Source organism: Molothrus ater, chromosome 1, assembly GCF_012460135.2.
Source record: "Molothrus ater isolate BHLD 08-10-18 breed brown headed cowbird chromosome 1, BPBGC_Mater_1.1, whole genome shotgun sequence".
Taxonomy (NCBI): Eukaryota; Metazoa; Chordata; class Aves; order Passeriformes; family Icteridae; genus Molothrus; species Molothrus ater.
Window position 1 is genome coordinate 102,294,632 of NC_050478.2, and position 17,575 is coordinate 102,312,206.

The window sequence follows — 17,575 nt, forward strand, 5'->3', positions numbered from 1 at the left end:
ATGAAACTTAACAAAGAAATAAAGGGTTAGTCACAAAGAGAAAATCAGAGCAAAATATTGTTTATATTCAGAGCCTTAGGAACAGAAAAGGAGCAATCATAGTTTGGCACTTAGATCATACCTATGACATTATTCTGTGGATTTTTTCCTGGTGTGCAGGACTCTCTGAACATGTCACCTAGCTACTCTTTTGTTCAGATTCTGATCTTGCTGAGTATCAAAACAATTCTTCAGTAATGAAGATTCAGGTTTAATGACTTGATGTATAATTTTGGCTTCTGCAATCTGCTTCTTGATTTTATCTTTTGCATAAACTGAACAAAACACAGCAATTTATTAGCTATCCGTGGACATTTCAAGATTTATATACATTGCAGCTCTAAATTTTTATTCTACATTTCCTTTCATTAGAACACTGCACTCAAGCTAGATTCATTGAGGCAAGCCAACATTATAACAGCTCTGTTGAATAGCAGCAGATGCCTTTATTTTCTGCATCCCTCTATAAAACAAAACTTTAAAAAATTTGAGTCTCTATATAAATATTTCCCTTAGAAGACAATACAAAGATTCCAGGCATCTGTTTCTCATTAAGGCAATTACTAGTTGTTTAAAATAGCAACCCAGCAACGTCCCTATTTATTAGATTTATTAATAAACTCCATGAGCCAAATTCTGCAAATGGACCACGATAAAATGATGAAGAGTAAGCTAAATGGACAAGAGTGACCTGGCACTGAAATGTTCCAATCCTGACATTAGGTGGAATAATCAATATCCAGTCTAAACCTCCCCTGACACCAACTTGATGCTGTTTACTTTTGTCTTGTTGCTTGCTATGTGGGACAAGAGATCCATCCCCACCTGGTTACAACCTCATTCCAGCTGAAGAGAGAGGTAAGGTCTTACATGTCTCACTCTGGCTCCCTACCTTGCTCTATGTCAGCCTGAATCTTAGTTCCATAGGAATACATTTAAAAGTATATCTGAGACAATACCTCAAAAGAGTATGGTTTGGGGTTTTTTTTTGTATTAGGTACTTGAATGTGGAAGCTATCATTCATTGTAACTTCACTGTAGTCATAATAGCTGGCAACTAAACTTGTCATATCACCTAAAATACAAACACTTAATACGATACCAGATCAAACTTGAATTCTGGCGCAAATCAAGACAATTTTTCTGCTTTTCATTAGAACACGCTGAAACTTTTCCAGGTGTGGGCAGAAACTGTATGGTGAATGAAGTACTTCACTGCTTTATGCACATGAATTTCAGCATAATGTGGTGTGCATTAGTGACAATCAATATAGTACTTTCTATAGAGTACTTTTTTCCCTTTTTCTTCATGAAAACAGAGAGGAAACCAATCTTTTAAGGATTTTTTTCAGTATTACTGCACTATTAAGCTTGAGCACTCCAAAACACTGCTGCCCCACATTAAAACAGTCATATGGGTAGCACTATCCAAATATTTCATGACACCAAAAAAAAATCATCTTACTATTACACTTCCAGATTTGTCAGTCAGGTTTCCAGGGACTCTGGCAGGAAGTGAGCTTCAGGTATGCTCAGGTATGTGCAGGTATATGCTTCATACTGATCAAGCACAAGCAGACCTCTGTGTCAGTGTGCAGTTAGACCAAAACTTAGTAACTTCATTAGTTTCCTGGCCCTTGGAAAAGGACTATTTTTAAAAGATGCAACCTGATCCCCTACAAGATATTTAAGGCAATTCCACTGTAGCATACCTCAGCTAAAAGAAAACACACTCCTAGTTATGTCAAAACGAAAGACATGCTTCCCAACTAGACTGTCCTTCTACATAAGCAATGTTCAAATATCAATTAATGGCAGGAATAAAGTGTTTATAAAAAATGCCACTAAAAGTTAAGAAACACACAGTCTCAATAGCAAGAAATAAAAAGCAATCCACAAAACAGTTAAACTTCAAAGAAGCCATAAATCCTGCACATAGCACAGCTTTTCTAGCTTTCTTTGTGTGCCAGAGATACACATGCTTAGTAAATACCAGTAAAATAAACACAAATGCTGTGGAAAAAACTGACAAATGGAGGGAAAATATGTCAATCTCACACTAGATCTACAATTAAACATATAAAAGCATGAACAATTTATGTGATTTTCCTTGTATTCGAATAGTTTTGTATGTTCCAGCTACTGTCGCTTTTATAGACTTGATTCACAATGTAACCATCAAAACTCAAAATTCAAGCTGCTGATGTTGTAAAAGAAGAGACAATTAAAAAGTCAGTTGCAAAACCGAAATGTGTAGAAAACTACTAGGAAAGCAGCAAGACACCAAATTTTCTTATATTTAAATGTGTTTCCCAGTGCAAAACCAAAGCATATGCTTTGGTGTGGTTTGGAAGCTCAACCTGTTTAACTTCAAAATTCAGATAATGGTGCCCCTTTTGCTCTCCAAAACATGAGAAATGGTTTACTGCCCACACTAGGAGTTTCACTACCTCAATGTACTCTAATCAGTACAACTCTCTTGAAAGGGTCTAATTAATGGAAATGAGACTCTTTGCAGAATAAAGAACTGCTCAGCATAAAGGCTCAAGGATTAGGCTTTAGCACAGCAACTACATGCATTTATATGAAAGTATTTTACAACTGAATATCTTTCATTTTTCCTCTTTCCCTTTACAGCATTATCAAGCTGCAGCCCAGTCCACAGCAGTCCTGCAGTCTACCAGTAAGGCAGTGGACCTGGAGAACTGCTGGTAAAAGAAACAAACTAGAAAACACTGAGGATGCTATCTGATTTAAGAAGCAGTTTGTGTCCTTTATAAACTGAAGTGATGTTAGTTCTATAAAATTGACTACCAGTAAGGCAAAAAAAAAAAAAATTACTATTTCACATCACACTGTTTGCTGTGTATATACAAGAGTATTGATTTATTTTTTTCCTTTTGATGTGAGTTAACAGCCACAGTGGGTCAAACCAGAGGTCCATACAACCGATTAGTTTTTCTACAACAGAACTAGTAGCAGATGTTTACAAAAAAGTACGAAGAATAGAGCAAACAGAGAGTGAATCTTTCCCCAGCATACCCTTTTAGCTTCTAGCAATCAATGGCTTTCCTGAGCAATCTCTTCCTCAGCCAGAGACTGCACACAGCCATTGTGTTTAATAATGAATTTTTCTAGCCCATTTTTTAACCCATTTATAATTTTGGCTTCACAGCATCTTGAGGCAATGAGCTCCACGATGTAATTATGTGCTGTGTGAAAAATATTTCCTTTTGTTCATTTTAAACCTGCTGCTTAATAGCTTTGTTGGGTGCTCCTGATTTCCTGTATTATAAGAAATAATGAATAATTGCTGTTACCATTGCAGAAGTAACACTGATCTCTGGCACAGCTCAGAATATCCTAAGGGGGTATTACAGCAGCCAGGAATGGGTAATATTTCACTGTCCTAGAACGAAAGTAGAGACTTGGTACTGGACCAGATAAAGTGGCTCTGTGGCATTTGTAAGGATTTCCTTACTCATATAATCTTTACCTAGTTTATTATGCCAGCCTTAGGGAAGCTGTGTACAACAGTATTACACAGAGCATAAAAGCTGGAGTTAAGTATGAGTGGGTGAATGAGCAAAACTACAAACCCGAATTTCAGAGGTTTACTTTAGTTTTCTTTGTCCAGCTTGACAAGTGACACCAATGAAAAACAGAAACAATTGCAGGTAAAAAAATCAAGGCTAAGTGAACAAAAGCTCAGCAGATATCACAGCCTAATACAGAGGACACTGTTACTGAAATACTTTTCAAGCAAACAATACACTAAAGTGTTCTGGCATTGACTAATGGTTGACAGCACATGGAAGAGCAATACTGGGATCACAAAAGACTGACAAACTGTTGCATGCAGACTTTCTCAAGATTAAAAAGCATGTGTCTCAACTTGACAGTCATGCTTAGATTCAGAGGACTTTGGAAGGACATGAAAAATCTAAAAAGAGCATCGCACTACAAGCTTTTCCCCATCTATTTAAGTCCCCTCTGTCCTTTTCTAACTATTCATGTGGGGTTGGAGGTGGCTGCTTTTACTGCTATTTCCTGAGTAGAGGATGCAGGATCTGACCTACCTTTCTAACATTTGTTATGTCATACTGGAAGTCTGTTGTTTGGCCATCATTTTTGGCAAGGAAAAGCACAGAGATGGCTCATGGAGATATTTAGTGTAAACAATGGGAATGGTAATATTATCTCATTTCAAAACTCTAAGCTCTGTGATACAACCAGGTATTTAAGCATCAAAGGCAAAGTGTTCCTTTGTCATCTCCCAGACTAATCAGAAACTATGCTTACTTCAGGAAGCAATACTGCAACTCTGTGGAAGCTTCCACCGTCCCAAAGTAAGCAGTAGGAGGCCTTCTATTTAGAAAGGAACCCTTTATGTATAGGTCAGAGACAAAAAGCTACAATTTTACCAAAAGAGCTTATGTCCCCTTTATTGCAGGCTCCCTTGTTAGCTGAAGGCAGCCACAGCTATGTCTGCCTCTAAACAGCCCCAGCCCAAGCATCAAGGAAGGTCCTCACTTCTTTTTTTATTCCCTTTGGTGTGTGATATAGGAGCAGAGATCATCTGTCTGTTGGAGACCCAGACCTGTCTCTTTTAGATACAAGAACTTCTTTTCTGTAATATACTAAGAACAGTTATTATAGCATAGGCAAACACCTAAAGCTAGATGAGTAATAACTGGGCTCAGCTGATTTTTACAGAAACATGATCCATTTATTTTTAACACAGGCCAAAGCAGAGCACTGTCAGTCATGAATCTTTTTAAGACCTTAAGGGAAGAAACTGCACCATTTCTGTGGATGGATATTCAAGCTTCTTCACCATTATATGAGCATGTCTATGATGTCCCTTGTGTGGCTTCCATTTATGTAAATTGTAAAATGTAAAACAGGAAAGAAGGTATATTCAAAGCAACTTCAAAACAGCCCCTTAAGCCCCTTTAAAACCAACTGAACTTAAACATGTGCTTAAGGTCTTCCCTATCTTGGATTCCAAATCACGCTGTAGATCTAAACCTTTCAGCTTTTGTGTGTGGATTTATGTTGAGTGACTCTGACCTGCTGTTTCTGTCTTGTGAAGAAGTGTCAATATGAATTTTCATCAGTCTTGAACTGAGCTGCAACCCCAGTAACTCCAGTAATTTTACATGGCTGCCATAATGTCATTTCTGAAATAGTGACTCTCACTGACAGTATTTCACAAGTCCCCAAAGCCAGCCTGCTTTTCCTTCTGCTCACCTCCTGGGCTGCTTTGTTCCCATGGGTACTCTGGACTTCCCATCAGGATTTTCTGCCCATCGTTCCCCTGCTAATTTTTGCCTGACCAAGGTACCTGCATCTTCTCACAGCTGTTTAGCAGGCCATGTCCCCTACACCTCTGAAATGATTTGCTGAGCACCCAGGTGACCTCACTGTTAATTCATAAGACAGATGCAGAGCCAAGCAGCTCAGAAAACAGCACAGCCCCACGACAGTGCAGGCAGGGGCATCACAGAGACCCGGCATGATGGGTAAACCAGGGGAGCAGCTATCACATAGAGACAGAGGCAATGGCAGGAAACCAGCAAGAGAGCATAGAAGCTTGCCAGCCCCCTTGTCTGCCCAATTATGACCTGGAAGACTTTCAGTGGACTTAACACTTCCTGCAGACTCTTTTGGGCCAATCAAATCAGTATGCTGCAACCAAAAAAAAAAAAAAGAAAAAAAATTCCTGCTGGAAAATGATAAGCATCTGTTCCATTGACAGGACAATCACTAAAACACTACAGGAAACATGCAAGAAGAAGTGTTGCCTTCCAGTTAGAAAATGTCTTAAAAGACACTCTGAGCCACAGGCTACATAAAAATACAAATTTTCATTTCCTGAAAAATTTGTAATGGCTACTTTAACTTATTTAAAACTAATGCATTATAGAAAATATTGCATATTTTACACATGCTGTGGATAAACTGATGCTAAATGAAAACCCCAATTGCTAAATTATGCTAATTTGATTTGAAAAGTGTTCCTCTCACTTTCCAAACAGCCAGTAATAATGCTCTGGTCATGAGACCAGCAATGGACTAAAATGCGTAATTATTTGTAGTGAATAAATGCAATCTGTAGAAAACACATCGTGTATATATAATTAATAGATTATAATTGCATTTAACATCATCTGCATAATTCAAAATGGAATAGCTACATGACTGATTTTTTATGTCTTTTTAAAGGGCACTAATAAAATATGAAGAAGGTAAAGAAGGCTTATATGGGTAGGAAGTAATGAATAATATCTTGAACATTAAAGCACAATATATTATTCTGTGCACATAAATAGGACCAATTCATTTTTGCAGGTGCAATGGGAAAAGTATGGTACATCAGCACTTTTCCAAAGTAAATAATATGTTAACTGAAGAAGAGATTACAGATTCTGATCAAATATTCAATATCTTATTTGAATAATTAATAAGTCAGGCTAGTGCAAATATGCAGCAAATGGCCCTGCAACATTTCAAAAACTTTTCTTTGTTGCAAATCATACTTGTCACTAGCATTTAGAATGTTTAACCTATCACCTAACAGCTGTGAGCATTAAAGGCATTCTTGCAGATTTCCCTCTGGAAATTCACACTATGACTGAAATGACGTTCAGTGGCCTCATTTAGTTTCCTACTGTCGTGTTCAATAGCCCATAACAATACACAGATTGGCTAAATCTGAAATTAAACCCTGATTTCAATAGGTATAGAGAGAGCATAAATTTCATACCAGGTAAAGCACAGTAGCAAGATCAGTCAGCAAAAATGACTTCACTAACGGACAACCAGAGTAAAATATACTGAGAAGTCTGCTTAGTACAGTTTGACTGTTTCTCAACCTGTGGCTGCCAAAGGGGATGAAGACAAGACAGGCAGGAGAATAATGTTCAACAGATTCCACATGCTAAAATAGTGGAATGATGTGCGAGTGTTTGTTATTAATAAGAATATACCTCTGAGTACCTCTTCTCTAGGAAGAAAGCAGTACGATGAAAAGGTTAATTCTTTCCATTAATGTTATATAACCCCTCTCTTAATTACTTGGACTTATCACATGTGCATACAGGATTTTCAAAGATCCTCTCAGTACTAAGTTGACAATAATCACTGAAACTTTGAAACTATTTCTTTTATTGCTCCAGTTTTACATTGCACACACCCATAGATCTTTCCAGAATAAACTGAGAAAGATTTTGCCATGTCTTCAGAGAATAAAAGATCCTAATGATGGAGTCATAGGTCAATAAAAAGGGGAGGAAGATTAAAACCAGTTGTGCAAGACTGCTGTGATGGCTGGACTCAAGATGGGAAAAAAACCCCACAATCTCCTAAAGCAAATTGAAACTTAATTACCATGGGATAATGAAGTGCCAGAGGCACATCCACAAAACTGCATGCAACAGTTAAAATTATCCATTTTAAATGGTTTTGCAGACTCACTCATTAAGGATCAGGAATAACATCAGAGGTGCTTATCATGCTTTAAATTCGCTTTAGATTTTCAGTTCAGCTATGCTGAGATACAAAACAAATGTCTGCTAAATATCAGATCATGGAAAAGACTCCCAGGGCATCTTCAGGACAAGAAAAATGACATGTTACAGCACATTTTTTCTTGCTGACATATTTTGTACTCATTCATATGTTTGCCTCAGCATGAACCAGGACTACCAGACTCAGAAGAAGCAGGGAATGATTGAAATAGCTGCCAGAGTTTCTACACAAGAACAACCTGCACTTGTTTATCCATTCAATTGATCAGCTTAAGAATCTATATCTTACGACTTTTGAGTGGACCAACATTTTTCTGAATGGATCAATACCACCAGTCTCTGTTTTAACTGCTTAGAGAGACACCATGGTCATCAAAGATGCACTTTAAAGCTACCAGGCTTTTATTAAAACATGGTCTAAACTTTACATACAAGACTTAGTCTGGCAGACTTTCATGAAGAAAAAAATTTGGCTGAATTAGGTATCCTTGCTCTTGTTAGGTGTCCTTGCTGCCTGAGATCACACACAGTTCAGACTGTTTAGGCAGCTGAGAAAAGAAAACAAGAGGTCCATACCCAAGTAAATCACAGACTGATCAGTACCAAGAATAGCTGAATCACAGCATGAGCAAACAGCTGCCTACACCCCACTGAGAGTAATCCTAAGGATACTGGAAATGCTCTACTCTGTACACCTCTGCAATTTTACTATTCAAACAGATAAAAGCACAAAGCCTTTCTAATGAAGCCATGACCTGCCTAAATCTATTTTCTGTGATAAGAATAAATTCTAATTAAACCTGCTTAAACAAAACAAATTAGAGAGCTGTTTCTGCATATACATGCACTTTTATTTAAATTGGAGGAAAATGCACTTAGGAAGAGTGGGACAGGAAAACCGTGTGATTTAGAAAGTTGTGGGACATCTTGATCACTGGGCAGTTAACCACACTGTGACATAAGGCAGTGTCATGTGAATGATATTAAGCACTATGACAGCACTTCTCCTCCATGTGAAATCTGTTAAGAAGAGAAATTCAGGGTGATAAAGGACAGGTTTAGAATTGCAAAAAACACGCTGACAACAACAGACATTCAGCAAAATAAGTGTCCTTCCTCCTAATGGAAAAAATCCCAAACTCCCATACAGTTAAAATTGCTGACAACTGATTCTGGCTGATCAACAACTGGAAGACACCCATTCTTCTACGAGACTTAAATGGATATTGCATGCACTGGGAAGCTGTCACTACTAACATAGGCTATTCACCTGTGAATGTCGTTTCAGGTTTGGGATTACTTTATATCAACAGTTTGGTATTGATCTGGAGTACCTTAGGATTTACAAGCCAAAACATGCTTTGTGGATAAGGCAGTTGCTTGTTTTTACTACCGCCTTCAGCCTCCCTACACGATCTCCACAGGGCCAGGTTTTCCAGTGCTCAAGTATCTGGGATAATCCCATCCAGACACAAGTTACCTGGTATTGTTGGAAGGCTTTTGCAAATCCCACAGCAGTGTGAAGAAAATGGTTATGCCTGAACAAAGTTCTTTGAAGGTATGGCTTAAACCAAAGGTATGGCTTAAGCAAACCACTGCAACTTTCCAATATTAAAGATTAAAAATTAAACTGGTCATTCTGAAATTGTTCTGAGCTCCATCTGAACAGATGATTGAAAAAACTTGAAAAAAAATTATAGCAGTGATCTCTATGGATGAGTATTTCTAACAAATTTCCATGCCATTTTCACTGGACAGGTTCCCCCTATTTCACTTCTATCTCCTTCTCTGTTACGTTTATGATGCCTAATGAGTTTTCCTTTGTATTACAAAAACAGGAGAGAAACAGTTACCTGCCCCTGGTTCTTGAAGACACAGATGCTGTCCTTCCTGTATTTACACTGTGGATTAATGCCCCCATCCTCACCCAGTGTTCCAGAGTCTTTCTGTTTTCTGCGTAACTTGTGTCTTGTGGGATAGAAAGTAACCTGTACTGATTATGGTACTGACTGTCTCAGCTGGTGTTGCAGAATATCAAATAAAATCAGAGAAAAAGGTGTAATATAAATGTACAGGTTGGAGGTGAGATAAATTAGTTGGAGTCACAAGGAACATGCAGGAAAAAATAGGGCTAGTTGGGTCCTACCAGTAGCTGTAATAACATAACATTAAAAAAAATACTCAATTTTCCTACTATTTTCAAGATTTCACAACAGGGTGCCAGAAGCACAAGTCTTAAAAGTGTCATGTGGCAGCAAATTTGTCTTCCAGCTGGAACCAAAGAAAAAGAAAAGATGCAACTGGAGACTGGGTTTGAGTGACAGGATTCTGTTATGGCTTTGCATGACAGCAGAAAATGGAAATTTTATCAGACTTCTTTCAAAGTCGGACATTATTCTAAGAGTGGTTTGGAGAAAAATAATTCAAAGTAGGCACCTATGGGGCAAACATCCTCCATGAAAAATTTCCTGCTTGTCTGTAATACTTTCTGCCTCCCCAAACAAGGATCTGTATGTCTACTGGTTTCAGAGAGTTTTCCCCCCTATTTTGTTTCTTAAAATAATTTTGTATTTATCCCAGATATTCCACTGGCCAATGAATTTTTTTTCAGTGAGTTAGGTTTTACTGATGATAACCACATCTACCTTAGCATATCTACATTAGCAAATCTTCTGAAGTTCCATTTAAATGAAGAGACTGCTATTAAGACAGAATTTCTTTCATATCCCCAATTATTTTCAACACTCATCTTCAACTTCTCTTTAAATTATCCATCTTTTTACGCTATTTAAAAATATATTTTTAAATGCTTTTACCAATCTCTAACAGGTGCTAAACTGAAGTGCTAAACTGAAATGAATTGTTTAACACACATTAGATAATATATTTCATGTTCCTGACCTTGACAGGCACCTGATCCTGTATTCATCTATTTGACTATGATAATTTAGACATTAGTACAGTTACATTGGTGCAACACATCAAAATGAAGGCCATGCAGCACAGAGGGAACATATGCAGTGCAGTTTATCTTGACAGTATATAACATTACTGTATTTTAAATAGTTTTGCTTTAATGATATAAAATAATTTCTGGATTTAAACAGTTAGCTGCCAGAAAACCTTGAGAAAGGATGTGTTCAACAGAAGGGGAGGAGAGGGAAGATGAGACAGATGATTGGGAGGAAAGCCTTGAAGATAAAGCTACATGGAGGAACCTTTTTTAAAATTCTGTTATTGACACAGCCCTGTTAGTGACAGTAAGTGAGGCTGATCTGAGCAGGACACCCTTTGCAAATCTTGGCTTTTCAAAGGAACCTCTGGTTTTGAGATAATAGAAGCTCAGAACTCCCTGTCATGGAACATAATGTGAAATTGATTTTTCAAGGCTTTATCTACACAAAGTTGCACTGGTTTAATTAAAGGTGTGTTTTCAAATCAATTTTGTTAAACCAGTCCATGCTCCTGCGCAGACACTCTGAAATTGATTTGGAACTGTCTTATGTCAACTCGCCTTAATTCGGCAGAGAACCACTTTACACTGAGGAGTCACCAATTTAAGTTGATCCAAAAACAGCATTAAAAATAAAACTTATCTGAAATTGTAAGACTTTAATGAATTTATCTGCTTCTGCCCTAGGTATGCCAAACCATGCTAACCTCTAGTAGCCTAATTGATCTGTTTAGGGAGCAGATAATCTCGTTACTTGGTTTTATGGCCCTTTGGCAATGGACATTTTTGAGAAAGGATAAAGTGAAATCCCTGTGAAAGTACTGAGTCTAAAACCAAGAGGTGACATATGTAAGGAGGAAGATGTGATGAATTGAGGAAAACACTTTTCCCCTTTCTAGTTACTTTGTTTCTTTAATGTAGAAAGAAGATGAGCAAGGAGGCTCCTTCATGACCAGTAAAAGCTCTCCCATGCTGCAGTACTTGGGAAGAGATTAAATAATGTACAATCAGTGCAGGGGTACTTGGGAAATCAGGCCAATGATATCCTGCCAGTCTAACATCTAAAACCACTGGAACCAAGCAAAAATCTCTCCTTTCTAAAGGGTCTGGCAGGGGACAGAAAGGATTTCAAAGATCCACTGCAGACTAGCTAGGTGGAAATTTCCCGAGGTTTCAGGATTTCTGTGCAATCCTGATCAGTCGCCGCAAATGAAGGGCTGCATTTACATCCACAGCTCCCAGAAGTGCATTCCTGTTCTTTCCACACCCAAGAAACAGATGGGAAAGCAGCAGTGAAGTTGCCACTGGTGTGCCCCTAAGGACATGTCTGCATGTGCTCTGTTCTACAGACAGGCACAGTATTGATCTCTCCAGCCAAAAGCAAGGGCCTGATCCTTCTTGTGGGAACAGGAGCCTTCTCCCAGGAGAACAAACAGGTAGAATCCTGCCAAACAGGGTGCTCCTCCAAGCCCACGAGTATTGGGAGTTATAGACACTCAGTATCCCAAGTGGGTAAATCCTAATGCAGAGCTGAGCAGTGAGGGGGGAAGTACCAGCCTGCCATTGTTCAAAGACGATTTTTCAACATTCATCCTTTGCATCAGTTGTGCTACACCAAAAACTTCTACATGACACCAATAGGACTTAAAACTATATATATGTGCTTAGACGGTGAACTATTGCCCAAATTATTGAGAATAGTGGCCCTAATTATTAAGTTTTATTTTAAAGCAATTAAAACTATGCATGACAGCAAGTGCTCTGTATCCTTGCACTCCTCTGAAGTGCTCCTAATGGGCAATGTGCTAGTTTACTTTCTGTTCTGTTCCATAGATTTATTTTTGTAGTGAATCCTGTGTGAATTCCTGAATCAAACTCTTTCCCTGGTGAGACTATATAATCCTGCTGTCTTGTTAGAACAAAAACCATCTATGAGACTTCATTCAAAACAAATCCCCTGTCAAACTATTCCTTCCTTTTCATTTGGACATTTATCCTTCTGGTCATACATAAGGAAGAAATTCTTTTGTTGTCTAGTTTAAATTTATAAAGAGGACAGTATGTGTCTGACAGAAATGTAAACAAAGAGATTTGCAGCCTTTGCAGTGCTAGAATATATTGGGCATTCACTGCATATGGAGAAAAAACAACATTACTGCAGTAGCTCAATGGAAAAAAACTCTCAAATATATAGCTAGTTAACAGTTCATTGTGATTATAACCATTTCCATATATAAAGAGGAGTTTTCCAGTTCCAGCTTCACTATTTAAAGTCCTCCTTCCCTGCCACTATTAACAAACTGCACCCTGATGTATTGCATCTACTGGCATTAGTCATGACTACACCTACTGTCTGTAATGGGATGCCATTCATCAGCTTGGTAAGCTGAAAATTAAGTGATTTTCCTGGAAATTGTTTCTCAGCAGAATCATTTGATCCACTATAGTTAAAAATCCACGTCATTGGTTGCACTATAAATTCCATTTTATGGTCTTGATTTTATTTTTTTAAAATAAATTAATTGTAGCTTTCCTCTAGGCTTAATGCTGGTATAAAAGGTTTTGGCTGATGAGCAAATCTTTTCCAAGCACAAGAAATTTCAATTCCATCACTTTTAAGTAACAGTGGCATAAAAAAACCTCACAGGAACAAACTTGTTTAAGTCAGCCACGCAAACGAAAGTTGACAAGTGATTAGGTCCTCCTGGGAATTAATTGTTTTCTATGTTCCAGGGGGAAAAAATGTCATCAGTGACTTTGGAAGTGGCCTGAAGCATGGGTTTTGGAAATCTAATAATAGAAACACCAGTTTAAACAATTATATATTTAAGCAATTTTTATAACGCGAAGTTGGCATGACAACGTGTGAAGTTCTAAAAAAACACCATCCCTTGTAAAATGCAAGAAGTGTGCACACTGGTAAAATCTCAGCATCAGACACATACAACCAGTGGTCCAGAAGACATAATGATCAGATCCTTAGACCGGACACTTACTTCATACTCCTCTTTAAATCCGTAGCCTTCTGCACACTTCATCTGGGTGATGTGCTGCAGCAAGTCAGCTACACGGATGGCTGGATGGAGCTGTCCCGTCTGGTAGGGCACATCCACTGGATCTCGCTTCTTATAGGTATGGGATTGGACCAGGCTGCTTGTGTCACTGCCCATCGTGTGGGTTTCATCTAGAAAAAGAGTATCTCATCACATGCTGTCTCATTTTCACTTATTAGAAGAAATAGAAACTACAAAGATTTCTAGAGGAATGGCAGAAATCTGACACTATCAGCATTGGTTCTGTCTGTGAAGGCTACACCAGAAGAACAGTAAATCCATGAGCAGTTTACACACGGAAATCGCAAGACTGATTGTAATGAGGCAAAGTCCATAGTTCTACAATGGAAGCATTGCAGAGCAGTCCAAACTCTAATATTGTTTTAAATGTTGCTAGCTGATTGCAAACAAATTTTAAAACAGGCATTTCATTTTAAACTGCATGGAAGTTTCATTCTGAAACTTCAACAAGTCCCATGGAATGAAACTGGACTTGTATTTTTCATAAACTACTGAAGTGCTGTATTTTACACTGCAAATTTAGAGCAAATGTTTGGAGTGAGCAAAATAAAAAGATGCACAAAATGGCTTATGGGTTCATCAAGCTAGGACTGCAATGGAAATGTAGATCTGAAAACGACACTTGGAGACAAACTACAAGAGGACAAATGCAAAGGATCATCTGGTAAGGAAAAAGGTCTTGACTGACTGCTGAACATGCTTTAGGACCACGGTGTATCATGAGCCACCACATTAGGCATGGAATGTTATATGTCAACTGACATGCAAGCCAACAAACAGGAGACCCCCGTGGGCTGGTTAAAATTTTTATGAGACACAAACTTCTCCCAACCCTCCACATCTCTTCCATGGGGCAAATGGGCAACTTACCATTGATTGGCACTTTTAAGAAGATACATATCAGGAGAAAAAAAGAGGAGGAGAAAAAGGAAACAGGGCATAAGCAACAGTACTACATTAATAATTACAGGTAATTTAATGTTTTTAGTTTAGTCTTTACAGAATGATTCCCTAAATGAGTCAGATTCTGATCTCAGTTTCACAGTAGAAATTAGATTTACTAAAACCAAGATGTTTACTTGATGTTTACATACTGTGAGTCAATTCACACAGATGGAACTGAGATCAAAATCTCTACTTAGAAGTAAATAAATGTGAAAGAGCACTCTACCTAAGGAAGCAATATGACTTGCTTCCTGTATAGATGGAATCTAAAAATTTGTTCAGACTTGACAAGAAAAAAAACCCACCCCAAATTCTAAGGTCCAAGAATCATCACAAATATTTTATCTATTTACTCAAATAATAATTTTATGTATCTTAGAGTTTTTTAATTTTAACCAATATTGTTAATAGGATGCTTTGATTTATTCAAGCTATTCCTCCCTGAGTGAGTACCGAAAAAAACCAAACCTAGATCTGTATCATATTTATAAAATAAGGTATTTATAAAAAAAATTACTTTTAAAAATAAGCCATATGAAAGGGAAGCCTTAAAATAATATTTCCACATTCATAAGTTAGATGTAATATAGCAGGAGGTTCCACAAATACTCCGTATGAAAAGGTCCCAGATTCTCATGTACACACCAAAAATATGAACACACCTTGTTAAAGGTGAGATTCTCATCTTAGTTGTACTACTGAAAATTGACATTAAAGCCAGAAAGCTCAAGAAATTGTATTTCAAAGATGGTTTGAGGCCCTCTCAATTCCCACTAAGACAAATGAAATCTCGTCCTCACTAAGCATACAGTCAACAGGAACTGTGCATTGACGCCTAAATCAAAAACAGCAGAGATAAATGTATGGTTATGGGTATGGCCATTTCACTCCTTTTCCTGTCAGTCTACTAATCTGATCTAATGCAGAGGAAAGGGATTAATCTTTTAGTCATAAATTTTACAACTTTTGTCTGATGTGGTATAAAATTGTACTGCAAAGCACCTTGGGATGCATGGCATGAAGCGTGGTATACAAGTGTAGGTACAGTATGTTGCTGCTGAAATGGCACCTGAAAACTACAAGGTGGCTAAGACACAAAAGACAAAAAAAAGGTAGAAAGTTGATAATGATTTTTTGGGTTGCTTATTTCAATTTTAGAAAAAGGTTAGAAAACGTGAGGTTTTTTGTTTTTTCTTTGCAAACTGCAAAATTCTTTGCAACACAGACTGTTAGTACCTAAGATGAAGGCAAAGCTATCAAAGTCTTGCACTATGCAAGCATCATTTTAATAATTATGAATCTCTTTCCTGCAAGCTCCCTACTTTTAGACTAATTTTCCTCTCTCCATTTCTTTACCTCTTATAGCTGCCTTAATACAGAAGGAGTTATCATTTAAGCTTTTTAAAATAAAGTGGTTTTAATCCTTGGTTTATATAGTACATTAGGAGCCACATACTACAGTTTTTTATTTCGCCTCTGAACACTGCAGCATGAGCTTTTCAGGCTGTGAGTTTTTCAAAGGGTGAGCTCCTCCAGATGCAGTGTTCATGGGCAATGGGAAGTTTGCCTGGCGTAAATACTCCTACAGCTGCAGTTGTCCTACTGTACACTTACCCATTCCCATAGAGCTATACAACATTTATTAAATAATATATTTGGAAACAGTAAGTGTGCTGTGGCTTTTCCATCAGATTTTGAAAGCTGAACTCAACACCATTCACCAGATTTGTACCTTTTTCAGGAGGTCACACTGAGAAGATCATTTAGTTCTAGCTACAGGCTTGATCCTGCTGTTTAACACAACTTCTTTGGACAGTAGAAGACAGCAAGAGCAGGTATTACTTGTAATTAAAAACCTGCATACTTTGTTAACAGCTGTATTCCCCTACCAGCTCAAGCGCAGTTAATTTGATTTACCTCAGATACAACACTATTTCTGTACAGAGAGTCATAAACACATATTGGGAGAGAGATCTAATCTGAATGGAACACCGTTCATAAAATGGTACTAAATTTTTAACATGTAAGGTTAAAAATATTTATTTCATGCAGTGAAATAACTGAAATATTTTCTGAGATGAGTAAGCACGGGTTTGCTGTAGTAGGCCATAAAATACATACCTAACTAATTAAAAGATTTTACAGACTTAGTAAAATCAAATAATTTATTTTTCCCAGTGTGTGTTTGCCTGATAGCTAAAGTACTTAGAGATTATTTCTTGGGGGAAAAAAAGCTAACAAATAATTTTACCAATCTTATTATATAGAAAAGGATCACAAAAATAACTGAAGAAAGCATTAACTAAATAATACAGATAGGAAATCTCAAAGTTTTTCTCCTGATAATAGTACTTTTCTCCTTGCCCACCCACAAGGTCAGAAAGAACATCTACTGCATGAAGCGCTGAATGAATGCTAAAGCACACAAAAAAATCTAACATCTCAGGCAGTTAAAAGGCACTGCAAATTTCATTTGCATGCAGATTATTACATTGTTACAGCCACTACCATTACCTGCTTCCAGATTTACATAATGTATAAAACCAGCAAAGTTCCTTCTCAAAGTTATCACATTGAAGTGCACTGCACTAAATATACTTTCACAATAACAAATTTAAAAAGATTACTTCCTAAACTTTTACTTCTTATATGCTTCACTCTATGTCTATGTAAGCCTTTTTAATTTACAGTTCAAGGGCAGGAATCAGATAAGGAGTCTTAAATTTTTTACAGTGACTGGAAGAAAAAAGAGGAGAAAGGAAAATATTTGTTGTGAAAATATAGACTGGAAAACAAGTAAATGAATAGGCTTAACACTTAAGGAGTTTGATTTCCTGCTACAGTGCACTGTTATGCTTTGAATTGCTATTAAAACCGGCCCCTGTTTAGTTTAAAGTCAGCACGGGAAGGAGGTGTAAATGAATACAAGCCACGAAGGGGTTAGAGTTAAGCACTGAAAATGCAAAAGCACCTCATGCTTACTACTTATCACTGTGCAGAAACCTCTCTCTTTTTGACATTGGACAATAACA

The 17,575-nt window shown here is 37.4% G+C and overlaps 1 protein-coding gene across 5 annotated transcripts in view; it reads right to left on the reverse strand.

The window, feature by feature from the left end:
• PTPRM (protein tyrosine phosphatase receptor type M) overlaps positions 1-17,575 on the reverse strand; it is a 441,653-nt gene that overhangs the window by 72,820 nt on the left and 351,258 nt on the right. For 3 of the 5 annotated variants that reach the window (XM_054515010.1, XM_036405775.2, XM_036405768.2), the window contains 2 exons: positions 14,469-14,480; positions 13,521-13,708 (listed from right to left, as the gene is read on the reverse strand). In XM_054515010.1, coding sequence (XP_054370985.1) covers positions 13,521-13,708; positions 14,469-14,480 — 200 coding nt within the window. The remainder of the gene's footprint in view (positions 1-13,520; positions 13,709-14,468; positions 14,481-17,575) is intronic. The other 2 variants (XM_054515015.1, XM_054515018.1) reach the window with 1 other exon arrangement.